Source organism: Diorhabda sublineata, chromosome 9 (assembly GCF_026230105.1).
Source record: "Diorhabda sublineata isolate icDioSubl1.1 chromosome 9, icDioSubl1.1, whole genome shotgun sequence".
In the NCBI taxonomy this organism is placed as follows: Eukaryota; Metazoa; Arthropoda; class Insecta; order Coleoptera; family Chrysomelidae; genus Diorhabda; species Diorhabda sublineata.
In genome coordinates, this window is record NC_079482.1 from 4,143,976 (window position 1) to 4,168,847 (window position 24,872).

At 35.6% G+C, this 24,872-nt stretch overlaps 1 protein-coding gene across 3 annotated transcripts in view; it reads left to right on the plus strand.

The window, feature by feature from the left end:
- Positions 1 to 24,872, plus strand: part of LOC130449129 (1-phosphatidylinositol 4,5-bisphosphate phosphodiesterase epsilon-1-like) — a 337,095-nt gene that overhangs the window by 272,282 nt on the left and 39,941 nt on the right. For 2 of the 3 annotated variants that reach the window (XM_056786816.1, XM_056786817.1), the window contains 4 exons: positions 12,786 to 12,983; positions 15,050 to 15,203; positions 15,655 to 15,786; positions 20,974 to 21,197. In XM_056786816.1, the coding sequence (XP_056642794.1) occupies positions 12,786 to 12,983; positions 15,050 to 15,203; positions 15,655 to 15,786; positions 20,974 to 21,197 (708 nt within the window). The remainder of the gene's footprint in view (positions 1 to 12,785; positions 12,984 to 15,049; positions 15,204 to 15,654; positions 15,787 to 20,973; positions 21,198 to 24,872) is intronic. The other variant, XM_056786818.1, reaches the window with a different exon arrangement.

Below are 24,872 nucleotides of genomic sequence, written 5' to 3' on the forward strand. Positions count from 1 at the left end.
GGTAAGTTAGGAGGCAGGAATGTTTATAATGGCTAAAAACATAGATTTTTCTCAACCTCAGTTTATTGGTTTTTTGATCATTTTAATCTCAACTTTCGACCAAATACTCTCTCCATAGTCAAACTGAAATTTTGTAATAGATCCTGAAATATGTCCGTTAAATGATTCTGATATAAATAGACCACGCATAACCTACACCGCTCCTACACTGGAACGCAAAAAATAACTAAATGGATTCATCCAGGAAAAAAATCGACGTCTTCGATCTTTTTCAAAGTTTGGTATATCATTCTATATTCAAATTAAAGAAATATAGCTACTTTTATTTTCCCGAAAAACGTTTTTTGAGCCCTATGGCGTGATGAGGAATCTACATTGTGAATACGCTATTTAAGCATTTCAAACGGCCGCCATTATGGCCCAAATTGACCTACTTTCAGCTAGTGTTCTAGGAATTAACAGAAATTTTGGATATGTTTTTCAGCAACCTCTGACCTAGCTTTTTGCCAGGCGGCAGTTAACCAAAATACGGCCCCGCAACGAAAATGTCTACCTCCTTTACAGTTTATTATGCCCTTATTGAGTCGCATCTACGATATGCCCTTCTATTTTGGGGCACGTGTGGTGCGACATTTCAGGATGATCGTTGCACGGCTATCCGCTTAGGAACGCGGAGCACGACCTTAAGGGCTCAATATTTTACAATGCAAAAAAATGCACAATCACTTGCCAATTGAAATTGAATCGATATTATCTTTTCACGCATTCCGAAATAATTTGAGGGCATATTTACTGGAAAGTACCTTCTAATCGATAAACGATTTTTATATACTAATAATAATATTTAATTCCGGACAAGCTGCATACTAATTTAATTTTGCTATGGACTTATATATTAATTATAACCTATTACTATTACCTATAAGTTTGTTATTCATTGTGGTTTCTTCTGTATATTGAAATTTTATTTTATTCGTATCTCTGCTTAGTTATTTGTGTTTGTTTTTTAGTTTTCACAAGCTTTTGTCTAAAAATTGTAAAAATTCTTTAACAATAAAGCATTTCTGTCTCACTGTCTAATTTATTTTTTTGGGGACTTGTAAATGAGTGGCTTCTGACGATTTTTATTTGTCGGATAGGCTGAGTACCACTAAAAATGTTTATAAATGAAGTTATATATGTTTTCCTTGCATTTTTTCACTTAGAATACGATGAAGTTGTTAGTTTTACGATAAAATCTACATTATAAGTGCTGAGTTTGAATTATATAACGTCTGTGAGGCTTGGGTAGGTCAAAACCGACATTTTCGTATCCAAAATTCGTGCTAAATAATGATGAGGTTTTTGAGAAATCGGTTTTTGCGCAAAAAGTGATTTTTTTAGTTTTTCCGGATTTACGGGAAAATTTTTGTTTGAATGTTAATTTTGCGAGCACCAGGTGAAAGTAGAATAAATAAGACACATTTTAAAAAAAATTGGTCCCGATAGGTCAATTTGGGCCATAATGACGGCCGTTTAAATTGAGTGTACAACTTGAAATTCTGAAATATCGTATCAAAACGTAGACTTCCACATGGCGCCACAGGGGTCAAAACATGTTTTTCGGAAAAATTAAATTGGTCATATTTCTTCACATTGGATATAGAATGACATTCCAGTGTTTGAAAAAAATCGCAATCATCGTTTATTTTTGCCGGGTGTTGTTGTGATGTTATGATAGAAATTGTATTTTGGAAATCTAGGTTTTTGGCCCACAACTTACTTTAGGGCCATTCTACACGAGCTAGAAAAACGCAATCGTTTTCCGGCAAATAAATCGCGTTTTTCCCAAAAACACAGAGTTTAAATTAAGAATTCTATGTTGATTGGTATGTTTGATACAGAAAGGTTCATAATTGAACTAAAAGCGCAACTTGCTCTTTATGATTTGAAACGCAAGGAGTATTTAAACCGAGATATAAATTCAAAATGTTGGATAAAAGTTGCCGACGCTTTGTACGTCTCTAAGGTAAAGCGATTCGCTCCAACTGGGCTAGGGCTAGGATAAACCAACGCCTTTTTTTACCTTTTTTTTTAATATGCTCAATAAACTTGGTTGGTAAACAACAACACATCAAATCCAGCAAATTTAAAGCGTTTTTGGATAATCTAGAATAGTTAATCATTCACCTGCCGAAAATTTTCGCGTGTTTGAATGATTAACCGCTCGCGTTTTTGTCGCTCGTGTAGAACGACCCTTAGACAGTCATATTTTTTATCTGAACGTACATGTTCTTCGGCGACATTTTGATTTCTTATCAGGATTACTAAGAATGTACAAACAACAAACAAACACATTTTTATCGTACACAACTTTTCGGAAACTCACCCCAGTATATCAGTTTTGCGTTGGGAATTCTTTGTAACTTCTAATAGTCCTTCAAGTAAGAATAGATGAAGTATACTAAATGTCTACTCATGGAGGATAATTTACTTCCTTGATACATATATACAATCCTATCTGAGAAGGCGTTAAGCTAGTTTGATTGAATTTCCTACAACAAGGATTTCAAGAACGTGAAAAACATCCTTCGGCGCCGACATAAATTCATTTTAGATCCAGGACATACAACTCATTGCCTTCTTACTCCAATGTTACAATCAAGGTTCGAGAAAAAGGAAAATGCGATAAACCATATACCGACAAGGTGAAATTGAATTACCTTTCCATTTTCTTCCGCTCGATGCACATTATAATTTATAGAAATGGAAAATTTTATCTGCGTAAAAATTTGTGCCAATGCAAATTTTCAAAAATATCACTCTAATATAAAGGATCAGTCGGTATAAGTCAGGCAACGGATTTGCATTAAAAGAAGAAAATGCGGCGTCAAAATGATTTTATTAAAAGATATTACAAAAAGGATACGAAAAAGGTTGTAAGTGCTTAAATAGATGCCCAATGCGTTTACGGCAAAGTTTTTCAATGAAGGAGCAGGTCCGGCTAAGCATGTTGAGCTGTCCATGAAGAGTTTTAAATTCTTCTTCAATAGCAGTTCGAAGATCGGGAGGGATGCGTGATTCTCTTGCAAAAACGCGGTCCTTGAGAAGGCCCCATAGCAAGAAATCGTAGCATGTCAACTAAACGAATCCTAGTCTGCCTAAATCTGCACGCGTAACGCGATGAAGCTCCATCATGCACGAAATGACAGATATTCGCGAATGTTTGATCGTTGACCATTGACCCACGTAAATCTTCATGCGTTTCCAGATAACTTTGGCTCGTCACGTCACCGTAAAAAAAGTACGGACCCACGAGACTTCTCGCATGGAAACCTGACGATTATTCGAGAGAGTTATGCTGACCCTGTATAACGCAATTTTTAATTTAATCAAGAACCGTACCTAACATTTATTAATGTTGCTGTATTGGAATGAACCTCAGATAAATAATCAAAAGTATTTAGATTCGGCAATCAAAGTGTTCATACCTCATGATTCAATTCAAACATGGCGTAACTTGTTCAGACTAGTCTCTTATTGCTTTACTTTATTTCAACCACTCTCCACACCCTTAACATTGCGGCGTTTGAGCTGAACCTTGTCAACAGCGCCTGTCAGAGTTTCGATATCGGTAAAGACCGATAGTGGGTTCCGAGATCCCTGTTTGCTCAGTGCTCTTCCAGGGCCCTTGAAATTTTTGCAGGTTTTCCGCAGGTATTTTTCGCGACAACTGATTAGGGCTCAGGTACCATTCATCCCATACCATCATAAACCCATTAAAATGAGCCATCCATTACACCATCCCTCCTCCAAATGCCCAAGTCAACGCTCCCGAAAAGAACGGCCGCTGGGTCCCTTCACCAACATCAAAGTCCAACGGCTTCTTGACGGGGATGAGAAGCATTGATCACTTTTATTCTGACTATCAGAATTTAATGTCAATTCAAATAATTTCATGTCGTTATGCTTAAATTTAGTTTATAATTAACAACAAACTAGAAACATCGAAAGTACTGATCCGTTCGAGGTATTTTGGTTAGATGCTCCGGCAGGCGTCAATAACGAAACAGACTGATATTGTTTAAATAGAACGCAGAATTAAGTTGTATGTAATTGCATACGTATTAACTGATATTTTTATTCGGATATGATTAATTCTGTTTGTAACGCGACCAGATTTATTTTGTTTAAATAAATTTTCTAGCGTATTTAAAAAAATTTATATTACGTTATTACATTTAATTATTTTACAACATTCGGAACAAATTATTTTTATAAATAATCGAAAGATTCAAATCGTATCAGCATTATCTATAATATTTTTAATTTGACGCATTTCGGCAATTTTTTTCTGCTGATATTTTTCGAACGTTCTCATTGCTTGCAATTTACCCTCCAATTTAATCTGCTTCAATCTCTCTTCTTTGATTTTTTCTTCAGTATCCGCACATTTAGCTATTCGATTTTCAGAAGATATATTTTTTTGTAATCCTTTCGAATCGTTGGAAATCCATTCGTTGATGTGGGTCCATAAATCTGTCTAAATAAGTATATCATCCATTTAATTTTGATTTAAAGACCTTTTATAGGGATATTATGCCGTTAGATTAAACCCGAATGTGAAAAAATGTTGTCCGTACTAGTTAAACTACAGATAAAGATAAAAAAATGTACTATTGAGTAAGAAAAATGTCATAATATATAATCGAGTGTTGTAATTGTTTTCAATAGAGAATATTTCTGTGAATCTGTGGATTCCGAAGATGTTGAATAGAACACTTATGAAGCATGATACCGTTTCAACAGTAGAATTCAGAAAAATAAATATTTCAACATGTTTAGCAGCTTGTATGAATTCTATTTCATAATAGAGATATTGTTGGTACTTGGCGGCCCCGATCGCCGGATCTATCACCCCTGGACTAATGTTTGGCTGCTCTAACGGAATCTGTGGATTCCGAAGACCTCGAATAACTTACTTATGAACCTAATCGTAGCTCGACAACAGTGGGATTCAGAAAAATAAATATTTCAACATGTTTAGCAGCTTGTATGAATTCTATGTCATAATAGAAATATTGTTGGTACTTGGCCGCCCCGCTTACCAGATATAACATCTCTAGACTAATATATGATTTCTGTGGATTCCGAAGACCTCAAATAACGCACTTATGAAATAAATCGTAACTCGACAACAGTGGGATTCAGAAAAATAAATATTCCAACATGTTTAGCAGCTTGTATGAATTCTATTTCATAATAGAGATATTGTTGGTACTTGGTCGCCTCGATCGCCGGATCTAACATCCCTGGACTAATATTTGGCTGCTCTAACGGAATCTGTTGATTCCGAAGACCTCGAATAACTCACTTATGAACCAAATCGTAGCTCGACAACAGTGGGATTCAGAAAAATAAATATTTCAACGTGTCCGATCGCCGGATCTAACATCCCTGGACTAATATTTGGCTGCTCTAACGGAATCTGTGGATTCCTAAGACCTCGAATAACTCACTTATGAACCAAATCGTAGCTCGACAACAGTGGGATTCAGAAAAATAAATATTCCAACATGTTTAGCAGCTTGTATGAATTCTATTTCATAATAGAGATATTGTTGGTACTTGGTCGCCTCGATCGCCGGATCTAACATCCCTGGACTAATATTTGGCTGCTCTAACGGAATCTGTTGATTCCGAAGACCTCGAATAACTCACTTATGAACCAAATCGTAGCTCGACAACAGTGGGATTCAGAAAAATAAATATTTCAACGTGTCCGATCGCCGGATCTAACATCCCTGGACTAATATTTGGCTGCTCTAACGGAATCTGTGGATTCCTAAGACCTCGAATAACTCACTTATGAACCAAATCGTAGCTCGACAACAGTGGGATTCAGAAAAATAAATATTCCAACATGTTTAGCAGCTTGTATGAATTCTATTTCATAATAGAGATATTGTTGGTACTTGGTCGCCTCGATCGCCGGATCTAACATCCCTGGACTAATATTTGGCTGCTCTAACGGAATCTGTGGATTCCTAAGACCTCGAATAACTCACTTATGAACCAAATCGTAGCTCGACAACAGTGGGATTCAGAAAAATAAATATTTTAACATGTTTAGCAGCTTGTATGAATTCTATTTCATAATAGAGATATTGTTGGTACTTGGCGGCCCCGATCGCCGGATCTAACATCCCTGGACTAATATTTGGCTGCTCTAACGGAATCTGTTGATTCCGAAGACCTCGAATAACTCACTTATGAACCAAATCGTAGCTCGACAACAGTGGGATTCAGAAAAATAAATATTTTAACATGTTTAGCAGCTTGTATGAATTCTATTTCATAATAGAGATATTGTTGGTACTTGGCGGCCCCGATCGCCGGATCTAACATCCCTGGACTAATATTTGGCTGCTCTAACGGAATCTGTGGATTCCTAAGACCTCGAATAACTCACTTATGAACCAAATCGTAGCTCGACAACAGTGGGATTCAGAAAAATAAATATTTTAACATGTTTAGCAGCTTGTATGAATTCTATTTCATAATAGAGATATTGTTGGTACTTGGCGGCCCCGATCGCCGGATCTAACATCCCTGGACTAATATTTGGCTGCTCTAACGGAATCTGTTGATTCCGAAGACCTCGAATAACTCAGTTATGAACCAAATCGTAGCTCGACAACAGTGGGATTCAGAAAAATAAATATTCCAACATGTTTAGCAGCATGTATGGATTCTATTTCATAATAGAGATATTGTTGGTACTTGGTCGCCTCGATCGCCGGATCTAACATCCCTGGACTAATATTTGGCTGCTCTAACGGAATCTGTTGATTCCGAAGACCTCGAATAACTCACTTATGAACCAAATCGTAGCTCGACAACAGTGGGATTCAGAAAAATAAATATTCCAACATGTTTAGCAGCATGTATGGATTCTATTTCATAATAGAGATATTGTTGGTACTTGGTCGCCTCGATCGCCGGATCTAACATCATTGGACTAAATTGTGGTTAATCTAATACAATCTGTGAATTCAGAAGATCCTGGAGAACACTTCCATGAAATCTGGAGGAAATAATTTTTTGTTTGTTTTTTGAAATGCACCATTGGTTTTATAGATAAAAGCAATTATCCATGGAGGTATTAATAAAAAATGAGAATATACAGCTATTATTCACTTGATTTTTTCATGCTTCCCAGTTTTATAGCGACAAAAAACAGTATTAGAATCAAAATTTGTAAGAATCTTTAAGAAAAATTGTTTTTTCTAAATCACCTATCTAAAGAAAACTACCAATTATTAGATTGTAAGCAGCCACTCATAGGCCCCCGAAATTTCATTTTGCTTCAAAATAATGATTTATAACACAATAGTTATAAAAATAAAAATGTAAATTTGAAAAAAATTCTTAAATATGATGACATAATTGTACATTTCCCAGTCGGACTTGAGCCTGCGACCATTTGAATGGAAAGCGGCGACCTAACCACGCGACCATCGACGCGTTTTTGTTATAAATCGTAAGCGAAAAATTCATAATTCAATTTCAGCCGATGCTACTAATAAATATCAATTTTTTCCATAATTTTTATTTTCTTAATAAATATCAATTTTGAATTAGTAACACGTTGGTAAACTTACAAATCTTCATTGTTTCTTGTGAAATTTTAATGTTTGATTTGAAAATTCTTCATTCATTCATTTCATTTATTTTCTCATTGAATTATTTATTGTCATCAAAAGTGGGGATGTGCAAAATTTTCAGCCAATAGGATAATTAAAAATAATACTATCTAGACATACAAATTAACAAAGTTAAAATGGGATGATAGAAAATAAAAGTTTTCCACTACAGAGTTGTCAAACAAATTAGTTTTATAAAGCGTAATATTCATTGAAACCGATTGTCTTATTTTAAAATTATTTTGTCCTATATTAACTTGAGACGCACTGTAAAACGTGATTGAGATATTCTCTGTTAAATGATTGGAAATATTTCAAATTTTTCTTAACAAACGAAACTTCAATGTTTCTTATTGCACATGTGGCAACCGTGCTAAATATTTTTTTACGATCTGTTTAATTAGAGAAAATTAAATCTCTCTACATCTTACCATACTTTTATTTGTCGCTCAAATTAATCTGTTCATTCAATTAAGAAAAGAAAAACAATTTGTATCTAATTTACACGTCTTTTATTATAAAATTACCTCATTATTCATATAATTCATATTATTAATGGAAATAATATCCTTACCTGAAGTTTATATACAATCTCGTCCTGTTCCACAACTTGTTTAACTAAACTTTCCATAAACTGTTTCGCGATTTTAACTTTCTCTTGCCAAACGGGTAGTTCGCAACTCAACGAAATACATTCTTTTTTCAAAGAATCTAATTCGTGTTGCTTTATATCGACCATTGATTTAGTATCTCTCAAAGATTTTTGCAATTCGCACTTTCTTGACGATAATTCCGTAACCATTTTCGATCTCTTCTCGGTTTCTTTCTGTTCCAATGCCATTTGCAATAACTTTTCAGAAATATCCATCTTTCTCAGAAAAAAAAAACAATCGGACGAGTAATGAGTTTTATATTAGACGTTTGACGTTTGACAGTTCTGTTCAAGTCATTATTTCATGGGCTACTAGATGTTCTTTATCTCATTTCTTTTGATGTGTTTAATATAAAATAATTCAATTAATATCTTCTCTTCGCGGTACAGAAAACTTTTTAATTATCAAGATGAATAATTTAACAATCCAATTAAAATGATGCAACAATGTTTGTATTTTATAATTAAAATTATAACCGGAGCGTCTGTAATTTACAATCATGGCTGTCGTACAAAGAGGTATTTTATTAATTAAAAATATAGTTCCAACTTCTGTGTAGCTTGTTTTCATTTCTTTCATTACAAAATAACCAGATTATTAACATAAGAAGATTATTAATATACGAGGGCAAATCAATAAATTCGTATAACTAAATAAATGATATTTTGCACTTTTTAACCGCTTTTTAAAAGCTGCTTCTTCCACTGTATCGTTTTTACAACTGCAATTTTATTTCTTAAGTTTGTAAACGAAAGGATGCTCTGAAAATAGCGCTTCTATAATACAGAGTGACGATAAAGTGATTCATAAAATTCAACGTACAAAGTTCATATTTCACATGGAAAAAAATGTAAAAACAAGTCATAGAAAAAACTGATGAAAATAAAAAAACAATTTAAACTTGATTCCTATGGCAAATAGTGAAAGGGACACAGTGTGAGCAATTCCTGTAAGAAATAGTTTTGATTTAAAAGACTGTTTAGTTCGCTATCTTAAAGTTTTCCAATAATACAAAAACTTTTTATACACTCTCCCTAAAAAGAAAAAAATTGTGCGGGACGATCCAAGTTATCTACGCCCTTTGACGATACTCCGAACAACTCTGCGTCGAATATTGGAGTTGGATATGAAACTGCAAACATTTAAAATACAGCTAGTACAAGAATTGAAGAAAACATGATCTAATTCCAAGAAATCTTCTTCAATACCATGATCGATCGCTTTGGAAGAAACCCAATTTCAATTGAATGGGCATATCAACTCACAAAATTGTATATTCAGGAGTACACTCAATTGGAATATCTTCACGTTCTACAAAAGTAACGATTTATCTTCAAAGGGCTTAATTTTTTCAGCTGCAGTTACATAATTAGGTTACAATAAGGTTACAATTAAATATCGTTGCATCAAGATGGCGCAACCTGTAATAGATCCAACGAGAGTGTATTGAGTGAACCAAGCACATTACTACAATTATAGGAAGCTTTAGTTAAGAAATGGGTACCATCCAAGAAGAAATTCTCAAAAAATCCATGTGCCAGGCTTCAGAAATGCCAGTCACTTAGACGATATTACCTTTAAAAAATAATTTTCCAATTTATGTTCTTCATTTTGAATAAACATTTGTTTGAATACAATGTGTTTTGTTATTTCCATAGTACAGTAGACTCCCGATTATCAGAGGTAATCCAGGAAAACTCGGATAATACGAAAGTTAAGTTCATTTATGTTAAAAAAAGACGGAAAACCCCTTTAAAGGCTACAAAACATATAATAATCATTATTACAAACCTGCAAAGCAAGTGGAAACATAGATTATTTCTTTGATCGTCTTCTGAAATAAACTCTTCCCTCGTTTGGACGATGCAATGTTGCGCCAACGCTGTAGAGACTGGATGTCACTCTTCTTGTTGCTCTATGAAAGCGAGAGCAGCGTCGATCCTTCACAGACTCTAGCACCAGTTACCATATCGATGATTCCCTCGTCGGTAATCTCCATCTGGACATCTTGATTACACCAATCACGAATATCTTCGCCGTTGATTTGATCTTCAATAGGCTAGTTCACTCACGTTCTCCAGCTCTGGCACTTTTTTGCATGCTATGCCAAATAAATTTTTCCATGACTTTTTAACGTTGGTTGTTTTTACCTCATCCCACGTTGACGCAATCCAGTATGACAAGGGACATTCTTAACAGCCATTCCTTCGTCTAACTTCAAAATCAACATTTGGAGAAGATTTCGCCGGTAGATCCTCTTCATCGTTACTAGAACCCCTTGGCTCCACCACTGCACAGTTCTTGCATCAGGATGAGATGGCGCATTATCCAAACATAGTAAAACAGATTTCCTGGGAAGCCTCTTTTTTATCAAAAACTCTTCAGTGATAGGTACAAAATCGTTTGTTTGCGGTACATTGTTGACTTTTACATTGAAGGCTCTAGAATTCTTCGCCTTTCCAATAAGCAGCGCCCTTAGATTCAATGAGCCAGAAGCATTAGTTGTAGCCAGTATCGTTACCTTCTCTTTGCTTTTTTTAAATTGCGCGTTTTCAGATGAGTTTGCTTCTCACCACTAATATATATCTGCCTTACTCCATACCTCATCTTCCATCGATCCAGTCATCCGTCACTCGCGGTAAACGTTTTCTCACCATCTTTAAAGTTCTTTTGAAATCCAAGCGCCTTAGCCTGTTGCATCGACCTACTCGCAGGACTGCGCATCCCTCGAAGCTGGGAAAACCACAGAAATGGGCTTCAGATGTTTGCTGTCTGTCGTAGACACCTTTCTTCAAGGTCTTTCGACTAGGAAAACCACTACTAAACTTTTGTTGACATATTTTACGATTTCGTTTTTGTCTTCAATCGCCAACAGTCACTTTCCCAACCCCCAAATCAGCAGCCACCTTGTGCCATTGTTTAATAGCATCAAATTTTGTTTCAAGAGAAACTACAAATCTCCTACGCGAGTGCGACTAGCACCAATAGAAATCAGCGCGAGTTCAGAGCAAACTGAGTCCAGAATGTGTCATCTTCCCCCTCCCACGAGATGACGGCTCGACCTAGCAACAGCCAGTAGACCACAAAAGAGGCGTCTACGGTTTGACCGCGCTTGTTACTGTACAAACAAATAACCATCGCTGCTCTCCGTAGACGCTATTAAGACCTTTATTTATGTCTGTTATTTTTGAATGACAAGCTCGGTTAACCCGGAGGCTCCTATAACTGAAAGTTTACTGTAATTTCAAAATTGTAAAATGGCCAACTCTTCACGAGCTTTTGAGCTCTTTAACCAACTTCTTTCCAAACTCAATTTTTTGGTTTATGAATCACAAGATAGGCTGCTATGAATGTCAAATAAAAACTGAAAGGTGCGGACTCTTCAAAAATCAACAAGTGAAAGTGTGTTGACAGGCAACACTGCGCCTGTCAACAGGTATCTTAATTCATCAATATGCCGCTCAATCTCTTGAATGATGCCTAGTGTTTTGTGCGACTACAAATCCCTTTATTGGGGTGGATTATTCCACTTTTTCTTTTTGTTATACTTTTTTGTTGGTCCTGGCTTCGTTTATGAACTCTCTCCGTTTCCTTCTATTTCTGTATTTTGCTTCCTTCTTCTTCTCCCTCTTTCAATAGGACCTGGTCCTGTTCAATCCTGTACGTTTGACCTTCTTCTTGGATCTTCCCAAGAAGCTGAACTCCAAAGAGGTGGTCTACCTACAGGTCTGCGTGTGTTCGTTCTCTGAATTTTAGCCCATTTTGCCTTGCATTCTTTGTACGTCCAGAATCTTTTTCGTGCCTTGGCCCATCTCACTACATCCTGTACGCCCAATTCTTCTCTTGTTATCACTCCTTATTCTGTCCCTGAGGATGACTCCCTTAATGGTTCGTAGTATTTTCATCTCTGTGGTTCTCATTATTCTTTTTATTGTTGATGTCTCGGCTCTAGTTTCTGAGACATATGTGAGATTAGGTCTCACACACGTTTTATAGATTCTGGTCTTGCTCTATGAGCTCATCGCTTTGTTTCTCCACACTATATCTCTCAGACAGCCGCTGACTTTTGATGCTTTCATCGCTTGTGTTCGTGCCTCCACTGTCAGGTTTCTTTCACTAAATGTTTTTGCTTCCCATTCTACTATCTCAAAGATTCTAGTATCTTCTTAAATTTGGTTTCTCCAGGTTTTCCTTTGTTTATGTCCGGCCCAATTTAGTCTTTGATATACCTCATTATATATTACACAAAAGAAAAAAAATGATAGAGCAAAACTATAGTTGAAAATTGGACTTTCATAAATAAACCTTTATATATATACCTTCTAGTTTCAGTCACTTATAATGCAACTATGTTTTGGTTTGATCATCAAAAATGACTAGTTTCTCTAATATCAAAACCACCTTTTTACTAAGTGTGTCTTTGTACAATGATTACTCTGTTTTTCAGTTTTCTGGATCTAATGGTGGTTAAAGAAGTTCATCTTGGTGGTAGAGATGCGGAAAAAGACGCCGAATTGGCATCTATGGCAAGACGATACGGCCTTAATCATGAACCTGGCAACGAGTGCGCTATTACTATACTGTATGGTTATGGATTAAGTGATAACCGTTTGTTGTATATTGTATGTCCCCCAGTTGTTTGTAGGTCAGTATTCAATTAATTACTATCCAAAATACGTATTTAAAAAATGTTCGTGAATATGGTACCAGCAATTTTTAGTTAATTTTTGTCTTTCGATGAGAGATGGCGTCTCATTTTTCACCAACTACTTTTATGACTTACTATACAGCGTGTTCCATAAAAGTTAAAATATATTCTAGTTACTATAGAAACAATTGTTCTTTGTAAGCTCATGACATACAAGGATAGTCCCAGGAGTACCTGGCCTGACCTAGAGATGGCTGTAGCTACTTGAAAATTTCCACTGTTTGAAGACGCCACGTTGTTTAATATTTGTTTGGTAGCCATTAATAGTGAACGTTATCAGTGAAGTTGTAACATTGAAAAAATTGGTCATCGTTATGTAATACAATACCTCTGAAAACCATGTTAAAGAAAATCCACAACTAGATGATCGTCGACTGAAAGTGCGCAAACTAGAAGACTTACTAGGTATTTCGAAAAATCGCATATTAGCCGAAAATTTCAACATGAAAAAGCTATGCGCAAGATGGGTGCTGCGTTTGGTAACAATGGAACAAAAACAGCGTCGTGAAGATGTTTCCATCGAGTGTTTGGCAATGTTTCACAGAATTAAAGCAGTTTCATAACCATGGATGGAAACGCGGGTCCATCACTTCACACCCGAAATGAAAGAACAATCAAAACAATGAACTGAAAAGGTAGAACCGGCTCCAAAGAAGGCAAAGATTGTTCCATATGCAGGCAAGGTCATGGCGTCGGTTTTTTTGGGATGTGCGTGGAATAATTTTCATTGACAATCTTGGAAAAGGAAAAACTACCATCGGCGAGTATTATGCGAAATTATTGCAACGTTTTAGTGGACAAATCAAGCAAAAGCGTCCGCATTTGGCTAAGAAGAAAGTGTTTTTATCAAAACAATGCACTAGCTCACACATCCTTTATTGCAATTGCCTAAATTAATGATCAAAGCTACCTTATACACCTTAATCGCCAGATTTAGCTCCCTGGATTATTTTATGGTCCCAGGCTTGAAAAAATGGCAAGATCTTCCAACAATGAAGAATTGATGTCAGCTATTTTGAAGAGCTTGACGATTTGTGTGGAGTTAAAAGGAGATTACGTTGAAAATGTTGGACCAAGTACTTCTGGTACCACACTAGTACATTCATTATCATCAGCTATGGTAAAACGATGAAGTCGCTATCCTCATACTTCATTTTGTTGGTTTTATCCAATTTTGTTGACTAGAGCTCTCCATTTCTGTTTTTGGCTAATTCTGTATCTTCTTTCTATGTCAATTTTTTTGCAGTTCTTTATCGATAGTCCTTCTTCATGTTCGTACAGGTCTGAATCTTTTTTTGCATTCGTAGTGTGTGATCTATCCATCTCCATTGTCGCTTCGTACTAGTCTATTTTATAAACTTCAGTTATATTCCAAAAGTGATCGTTCCCCATCCTTTTGGCCAAAAAATTTCGCTTATCACTCTTAAGCAGATGTAGAATCATTGTAGGATGATTATATAAACCAGTATCACAAGCAAATGTTGCCACTACTATTTGGCTAGTTACTGGTAGGCCAGCTCTTCAGATAGAGTACTGAATGGATCTCAAGACACTTCCTGGAGATACAAAATTGATCGCGACGTTCTGAATCTCACTCTGGGTTAGGATCCGCAATCAGCTGATCTACCTGAACCCGGGTTAAGTTTCCAAAAAGTCCTTTGGTTATGAATTTTAGTATACTTTATGTAAATACGTTGAACAAGCTAATAGATCTATAAGATATGGTTCTATGTGGATCATTTCCTTGTTTTGGGATCATAATCATTTGGACTACTTTCCAGATGTTGGAGTAGTAGTTAATGCATTGAACAAAAATGTTATGGATGATTGGGTTAAGTGTTAGTTGTTTCTTTTATCTCAGTTATTATGGTTTCATAATGTAGTAGAACCATTTGGTATAGAGCATCCAAAGATTGCCTTATTTCACTTTCTCAATAATCTCTCTTTCCATTTATTTTCATTGTGGATTCTAATTATTAATGAAAAAAATTATTTTTCCATAGAGTATGGTTTAGTGGTCTCTGTTGGTTGATACGTGGCTTATCGAGACAACAAGCACTCTGTGATAGAAAATTATTATGGCTAAGAGAACAATATATGCAACTGTACCATGAGGACGGTTACTGCTGTGGACCATTAGCTGCTGACGCCATTAGAGTAAGGATTTTTCCACTTTATATTTAACTGTACGTTTAAATTTAATAACAACTGTTGAACTTAATGCAAGAGCCCATACCTTGTGCTGAAGAGGTGCTGTAACCACTAAATCGGTTGTTGTGCTCAACAGTTACCGATTTTGGACTATATAATTACTTGTTGGCATCGAATTAAATATTTTTAGACATCATCCAATCTATAACTTGCTCGGAATTCGGTGCTTGGCCCACCCGGTACGTTAGGCCTAATGCGACACTTCGATAAACAAAATTTTGTTATTTTATCTTTCGCAGTAATAGCGAATCATGTAAAAAATATAGAAACTGTTATTTGCAGATAAAAAATCTCCATATTTCGTTTTTGAACGGAATTCTCGTTCGGTAAATATATGAAATAAACGTTGATCCAATATTTGTTTGTTGATTGTATTGAAACGTTTTATTTGATTTAGTCGTTCGGAGGACGAGACTGGTCAATAGCGGGAGTAACAGGTGGACAAGGGGGAGAATCATCTGGAGCGTTAAGACGAGAAGTATCGATGAAAATAAAGAAAAAACAACTTCTCAGCAATCAGACATTCAAAGTAAGCTATAAATAAAAGGCATTCATAATTACTCTGATATCAAAACTTTTATATTTACGCAATAAGATATTTCGAAAATTACAACTTTTAATTGCCTTCATCGTTTCACAATCGACAATTTATAGTTTCTTTGCAATCATCACGAATTTATAATATCAATGCTTATAAATCCTCTTGATTTTAGGTCTATTCTGTTTTTAAGTTGTTTTTAATAATTCTTAAAAGATCGATATAAAATTGACGTTCAAAATATTAAAATATTTTGTCAATTTTATATCAATCCTATTAACACTTTCACTGCCATGAGTTTATAGAGATGTCAACCTGTGTGCCATGCAATGATTAACAAAATATGAATTTTCTGTTATGTTATATGGTTTTGTTTGTACAAATAGACTAATGTACAACAATTTTTTTCCATAAATTGAGAAAACAATTGTGAACACGAGAGTCGTGTTCAAGGCACCCAATATGATATCTGATGGAATGTGCCACCGACACGCCTAACGTGTCCTTCACAGTTTTTCAGTAAACTTGTAAACAACCAAGAATAATAATAAAATATAAAATATTCCATAAAATCTACAATTGTTCGCGGTAAACTCTAAAACAGGGTGTTAAACACAATCCGGGTTCCCCAGGACATTGAGGACAAAAATATAGTGGGTTTGCCAGCAGTTCTTACATCTGCGCCTTTTTGTATTACCCTTTGCATCTTTTGGGCAATGATCTGGCAAATGAAATGATGCAGGTTGTCTGCGATTTACTCCTGACAGAGGATCTAATAGATTTGTTATTACAGATAATCTGAAGTCGTAAAGATTTAGCTTCGTTGGTGCATCTTGTTTATGCATAATATACGCATTTATCAACATAACTTGAATTATGTGAATACCCAGCTTTTTATACCAGCGAAAAGTTTCTCTCTTGGAAACAGTTGGTACCAAGTCGCCTCCAAATTCCGTAGAAATTGCGAAAACCTCCCTGCGATCTTTCCACTTACATACACATGTTCCATCCTGTAAATACTCGCAATAACTTTCACCAACCGCTAATTGTCTGTTTGTAACAGTCAAAGGAGTTCCTACACGTTTTGATCGTAAAGTTCCAGTCAAATAAGTGTTGACTTGCAACAGTTTTTTAGATAATTCGACCCTAGTATAAAAATTATCTAAATAAATCGAGTGACCCATATTAAATTTATTCTCCAGAAGCTTTAATACCACCTTTTGAAAGTGTTTTCTTCCGCCTACATTTTGGTCAGTGGAACCTCTGTATACGAAAATATTTTATACCGTATTTGTGGCGTTTTCCCTTGACATACTGGCGAAAATTAAGTCTACCTCTCCACAAAACCATTGATTCATCGATGGACATTTCTTTATGTGGATTATACATCTTTCATTCTTGCGTTATAATCAATGCTGTAATTTTATCCATATTGATTTGTTGGTAAGTGTAAGGCACGAAGAATCAGAAGAAATCGATGTCTGCTCATAATTTTCCCAAATATTGGAATTTGAAATAGAAAGTTGGTTTTCCTATAATCGTTAAGTCTATTTAGTTTTATCGTACCCATGTGAAATAAAAGCCCGAGAAACGTTTCAACTCTTCTCTAGTAACATCTTTCCACTGTAAAATGAATTCATAAAACTCATCCGTGGCGAGAATGTTATTTTCAACAATAATTTTCAAACCTGGTACTCTTACAAATGGTATGTGTTCCCTTCTCGGTGTCACTGTTGACCAAGTTTATCCTTGAGCAACATCCAACTGTGATATACGATCTTGCTGAACATCAACATCTTGTGCCATAGTTTCTTCTTCATCACTTGATAACTCCTCATCACTAGATTGATTCCTTTGAGTTAATTCGTATTCATCATCCGAATCTTCCAGAGCTCTTAACAACTCTTCGTCAGTTAGTTTAACAGGTTTTCTCTTTTTCGAGGTGGATGGTTCACAGAAATCCTCCATAACCAACAAAATGGTCGCCAAATATCGTCCTACTATTTCGTTAAAACCAACACGTGTGATTTCAACAAATCTGAAAATACTTTTTACAACACAGATTCACGAAAATAAAAAAACCACGTACAACTTGTATTACTACAATGCGTAGACTAAATGACCGGACCTATAACGAATCATTATCTGCGTTATCCGGGAATTCCCAAGCCGAAATAATTTTTAGAAGATAGGACACAGCAGGCGTGTCTCGGTGGCACCTCATAGATACGAGTACGGTCATGGTGGGCGTATTGCAGGCGTAGAAAAAACTATTTTTAAAACAGAAGAGACCTAAAATCAAGAACATTAAGAAGCATTAATATATCAAAAGGTCTAAGAAATAAGAAACTGAAGAAATTTATGATATCTTAAGTATTTTTGACATGTCTTCCAATATCCCTCCCATCGACATTATTTTGTATTAACCTCATTCTTACAGACTTACTTAGGTACATCATTTGTACTAACCCGAAGAACTTTGTTCTGCCTTAAAAGCTATAACTTTGGATTTTATTAAGTTCAATTTTTCATAAATTGATCAAGATAATAAATATGTAAATAAAAACAATCAAGTATTTTAATGATTCTTTTTTTGGTCATGTATTTTGATGCACTTTGTGACTGGCGACATTTTTTGTTGTATTATCAGGCTCAAAAAAAATAAACGCTGATGATCTTCCGATCCATGAACATGTCACATATAACTAGGATTTGTTAGATTCATGCCATAATCTTTCATAGATTAACTTCAGTCGTTTAAACTTCCTCACCTTGGAATTTTCTTTTTAGCCCAGTCGGATTGGCTTGGAGGGGGAAGGGGTTGGTTACTGGTAGTCTAAATTCAAAAAGTAGAGGTACTAGACTTGTTACTGCATCCGCCATCTTAATTTAAAGGGTGATTTTTTGTCTCTTGAATAACTCGTTTATTTTCAATTTTACACGAAAAATAGTTCACACAAAGGTTGTTTATAATCAAATTTCCTACAATTTTGCTACTTATCAATTCTTCCTAGGATCGATTTGTTTCGATTTATACCCGAAAAGAGGGGGTTAACTTAAGTATTCTATTTCTATAGCCGAAACGCGTTCCGTTGCAGAGTTTCGATTGGTTTATCTTTTAAAGTATGATTTCTATGTTGCCAACATTTACTCTTAAATTGTATGCTGGTAACCCAGGCAAATCTAAATAAAAAAGCACCATGAATGTCATATTAAATCCTCGTTCTTCAATAATAACTGCAATCTTATCGAAGCGCTGCACGATTCAAACCAGTACTTCATAAATTTCTTCTTGAACATCGAAAATCTAGTTGATGATGTTCCATTTCTACCCGAGCTGTTTCTCGAGCTGTCTCGCTTTGCTCTTGTGATTGGGAGCGATACTGAAGCGGCGCTCTCTACATAAAATGGTCGTATTCAGCGAATGTAGCGTTTAGCTACCTACGTGTTGGTACTTTGTCTAGTTTTTTTTTTAAATTACGATATTCACTCACTTTTGTACGTATATAAAAACGGATATTATAATTCAAAACTAGATTATGAGAATAATTCATGGAGATCAAATTAATTTTCCTGATCGTCTTGACCGAAATCAATCAATTTCTTCTAAAAAGGCTACAATTTAACGATTGATCACAGAACGCAGTTGATTTAACAAATGTCTGATCTTCTTCTGTCTCAGATCCGCTAGGGCTTCACAACAGTTGTGAAACGTCCGTTGAATGAGACCATTTTCTCGTTCTTCTTCAGTCCTACCATTCGCAGTGTTTCGAATCCTAGTTACATTAAGGTTTTGTCTAGGTCGCCGCATTGCTAATGATCGAATAAGCTAATAGAAACTTGTAATTGTCAAAATTTCAATTGTACTTAACCATAGATAAAATTTACGTTTAGCTGTCAGTTGCGTTTTGTTATACCATTTTGAACAAATGATCGTTTAGACTGTTGTATTGACTGATGCATTTCTCGCTTTCCTGTTTGTTGCTTTTCGTTATACCACGTTTTATGTCACATGTCACATCCCATGGAAGCGAGATAATTGTCTCATTTTCTTCTCGTGGTTCTAAGCTACCTTCCCACCAATTTTCAGTCAAATAGCTTAAGCCGTTCTTGCGTTATAAACAAAGTAACTAACACGATTATATACTGAGTGAGTTTTATGTATTTGTTATTTCGAACCCTAATATATTTTGTGTTTTTAGAAACAAAGATCTAAAGATTGGTTTTCAGTTGATGCAGTTTTACTGAACCAGTTTCGTAGTTAACCTTTTTTAATAATTTACTTGTACTACTTTACAGTAGATCTTGTTATGGATTTCGGTTAGGATATAAATTATTAAAGATATTACACGTTATCAAAATATCTATAAAGATAAAATGTAATAAGTACTTCTGAAGGATTTCAAAAAGCGAAAAATATACAGGGTGATCCATTTGATATAACAAAGTTCATTATTTTTCCGAAAAAAGGAAAGATCTGACACTTGTACACAAAAATTTTTATCGTACAAGTTTCCGAGATATTTGAGGCGTCCCATACATAAAACTCGCTCTGTATATAGCGTTGGTTTTAGTGTTATTTTCGCATTAATGAATTTCTTCATTTTTTACTGTTGTTTCTATTCTTGAACTACCTGACTACCCCTAGATAACCAATCAAATGTTAGTTTTTCTTCGATACTTTTCATATATTCCCAATATTACTTGTTGATACATTTTGAGTTGAAACAGAATTAATTTTGAATCACAGTTCTGCCATTATCCTTTCCTTAGAGCTTCTTCATTTCTATGCTATTTGTATGGTTCTTTCTTCTAATAAAAGCCCTGTCAATATTCTGTAGGCAAAAGAGAAGCCCTCACTGATACATATTTTAAAGAAAAACAGACTAGATCCACCAAAAGAACAAAAACCGTACCACAAAAATTAGTATTTCGTAATTACTTTCTTCAAAATATCTGATTCGAAGTTCATTGTCATCTAGAGGAAAACTTCTTTGTCACCTTTCACATCTTCATTAATTCTATCCTCTAGTTTTAGATGCTTATCTTGTTTTTAGATTTCATTGTACAAAATGTCCTTTTATCCAATCAATTCCTCAGCCATCCCTTTTTAGAATTGATAATTTTATTCTTAACACAATATTTTTAAAGAAACAGTTAGATTGGATAAATTTTCAGGATCAAACAAGATTTTTTAATTGTTTTGAAACATTTAAGGACAGAAGTCTACGTACGCAGTTCGTAGAACCGACTACGATGTGTATGGAGAGTAGTTATTGGAGAAACCCCACTCATCATCGTCAATCTACCCCTACGACTTTTTCCGATCACCAACATGACGTTGCAAGGCATCATAGCTTAGGACAATTGGCATATAACACATCCCAACCTAAATTTGACAGGTAAAAATATTAAAGATTAACGATTAAGATAAAAATTATGGAAATAAATATATTAATGAAATAGGCTTTCTGTATATATGCTAAGTGTTCAAATGTTGTTTGGTTTATCGAGTTTATTGATGTAGATAAATGACTTTACATAACCTCAAAAAAAAAGATTCTAATGGGTAAAGATCAAACGTTTTGTGTGTCCATTAATTAGACCATTATGTGAAAAGATTAATTCATCGAAAGTATCTTTGACAACAAAAGTTAGCACACAAAGCACTAGACTTGTTGCCACTGTTGTGTTATTAGAGCAACGTAGAACGGTCAACTCTGCATGGTACACCGGCATTTGTTTGCTAGAAGCGTTCGAAAAAATCAGGGAAACCAATCACAGAAGTTGAATCATTCTCCAACCAGTCAAAACATCCAATTGATGGGTCATCCGCCGTACAGTCCGTTTTGGCAACCAGTGATTTCAAGGTCAACGATTTTCTACCTGCGAAGACGCAGTTTATGCTTTCAAATCACCTTTTACATAACCTCTAAGAAAATATTCTAATGCGATAAGATCAAACGTTTTGTGTGTCAATTAATTAGACCATTATGTGAAAAGATTCATTCAGCGAAAGTTTCTTTGACAACAGAAGTTGTTAGCACACAAAGCACTAGACTTGTTGCCACTGTTGTGTTATTAGAGCAACGTAGAACGGTCAATTCTGAATGGTACGCCGGCATTTGTTTGCTAGAAGCCTTCGAAAAAATCAGGGAAACCAATCACAGAAGTTGAATCATTCTTCAACCAGTCAAAACATCGAATTGATGGGTCATCCGCCGTACAGTCCGTTTTGGCAACCAGTGATTTCAAGGTCAACGATTTTCTACCTGCGAAGACGCAGTTTATGCTTTCAAATCACCTTTTACATAACCTCTAAGAAAATATTCTAATGCGATAAGATCAAACGTTTTGTGTGTCAATTAATTAGACCATTATGTGAAAAGATTCATTCAGCGAAAGTTTCTTTGACAACAGAAGTTGTTAGCACACAAAGCACTAGACTTGTTGCCACTGTTGTGTTATTAGAGCAACGTAGAACGGTCAACTCTGCATGGTACACCGGCATTTGTTTGCTAGAAGCGTTCGAAAAAATCAGGGAAACCAATCACAGAAGTTGAATCATTCTCCAACCAGTCAAAACATCCAATTGATGGGTCATCCGCCGTACAGTCCGTTTTGGCAACCAGTGATTTCAAGGTCAACGATTTTCTACCTGCGAAGACGCAGTTTATGCTTTCAAATCACCTTTTACATAACCTCTAAGAAAATATTCTAATGCGATAAGATCAAACGTTTTGTGTGTCAATTAATTAGACCATTATGTGAAAAGATTCATTCAGCGAAAGTTTCTTTGACAACAGAAGTTGTTAGCACACAAAGCACTAGACTTGTTGCCACTGTTGTGTTATTAGAGCAACGTAGAACGGTCAATTCTGAATGGTACACCGGCATTTGTTTGCTAGAAGCCTTCGAAAAAATCAGGGAAACCAATCACAGAAGTTGAATCATTCTTCAACCAGTCAAAACATCGAATTGATGGGTCATCCGCCGTACAGTCCGTTTTGGCAACCAGTGATTTCAAGGTCAACGATTTTCTACCTGCGAAGACGCAGTTTATGCTTTCAAATCACCTTTTACATAACCTCTAAGAAAATATTCTAATGCGATAAGATCAAACGTTTTGTGTGTCAATTAATTAGACCATTATGTGAAAAGATTCATTCAGCGAAAGTTTCTTTGACAACAGAAGTTGTTAGCACACAAAGCACTAGACTTGTTGCCACTGTTGTGTTATTAGAGCAACGTAGAACGGTCAATTCTGAATGGTACGCCGGCATTTGTTTGCTAGAAGCCTTCGAAAAAATCAGGGAAACCAATCACAGAAGTTGAATCATTCTTCAACCAGTCAAAACATCGAATTGATGGGTCATCCGCCGTACAGTCCGTTTTGGCAACCAGTGATTTCAAGGTCAACGATTTTCTACCTGCGAAGACGCAGTTTATGCTTTCAAATCACCTTTTACATAACCTCTAAGAAAATATTCTAATGCGATAAGATCAAACGTTTTGTGTGTCAATTAATTAGACCATTATGTGAAAAGATTCATTCAGCGAAAGTTTCTTTGACAACAGAAGTTGTTAGCACACAAAGCACTAGACTTGTTGCCACTGTTGTGTTATTAGAGCAACGTAGAACGGTCAATTCTGAATGGTACGCCGGCATTTGTTTGCTAGAAGCCTTCGAAAAAATCAGGGAAACCAATCACAGAAGTTGAATCATTCTTCAACCAGTCAAAACATCGAATTGATGGGTCATCCGCCGTACAGTCCGTTTTGGCAACCAGTGATTTCAAGGTCAACGATTTTCTACCTGCGAAGACGCAGTTTATGCTTTCAAATCACCTTTTACATAACCTCTAAGAAAATATTCTAATGCGATAAGATCAAACGTTTTGTGTGTCAATTAATTAGACCATTATGTGAAAAGATTCATTCAGCGAAAGTTTCTTTGACAACAGAAGTTGTTAGCACACAAAGCACTAGACTTGTTGCCACTGTTGTGTTATTAGAGCAACGTAGAACGGTCAATTCTGAATGGTACGCCGGCATTTGTTTGCTAGAAGCCTTCGAAAAAATCAGGGAAACCAATCACAGAAGTTGAACCATTCTCCAACCAGTCAAAACATCGATTTGATGGGTCATCCGCCGTACAGTCCGTTTTGGCAACCAGTGATTTCAAGGTCAACGATTTTCTACCTGCGAAGACGCAGTTTATGCTTTCAAATCACCTTTTACATAACCTCTAAGAAAATATTCTAATGCGATAAGATCAAACGTTTTGTGTGTCAATTAATTAGACCATTATGTGAAAAGATTCATTCATCGAAAGTTTCTTTGACAATAAAAGTTTTAAGCACACGAAGCACTAGACTTGTTGCTACTGTTGTGTTATTAGAGCAACGTAGAACGGTCAATTCTGAATGGTACGCCGGCATTTGTTTGCTAGAAGCCTTCGAAAAAATCAGGGAAACCAATCACAGAAGTTGAATCATTCTCCAACCAGTCAAAACATCCAATTGATGGGTCATCCGCCGTACAGTCCGTTTTGGCAACCAGTGATTTCAAGGTCAACGATTTTCTACCTGCGAAGACGCAGTTTATGCTTTCAAATCACCTTTTACATAACCTCTAAGAAAATATTCTAATGCGATAAGATCAAACGTTTTGTGTGTCAATTAATTAGACCATTATGTGAAAAGATTCATTCAGCGAAAGTTTCTTTGACAACAGAAGTTGTTAGCACACAAAGCACTAGACTTGTTGCCACTGTTGTGTTATTAGAGCAACGTAGAACGGTCAATTCTGAATGGTACACCGGCATTTGTTTGCTAGAAGCCTTCGAAAAAATCAGGGAAACCAATCACAGAAGTTGAATCATTCTTCAACCAGTCAAAACATCGAATTGATGGGTCATCCGCCGTACAGTCCGTTTTGGCAACCAGTGATTTCAAGGTCAACGATTTTCTACCTGCGAAGACGCAGTTTATGCTTTCAAATCACCTTTTACATAACCTCTAAGAAAATATTCTAATGCGATAAGATCAAACGTTTTGTGTGTCAATTAATTAGAC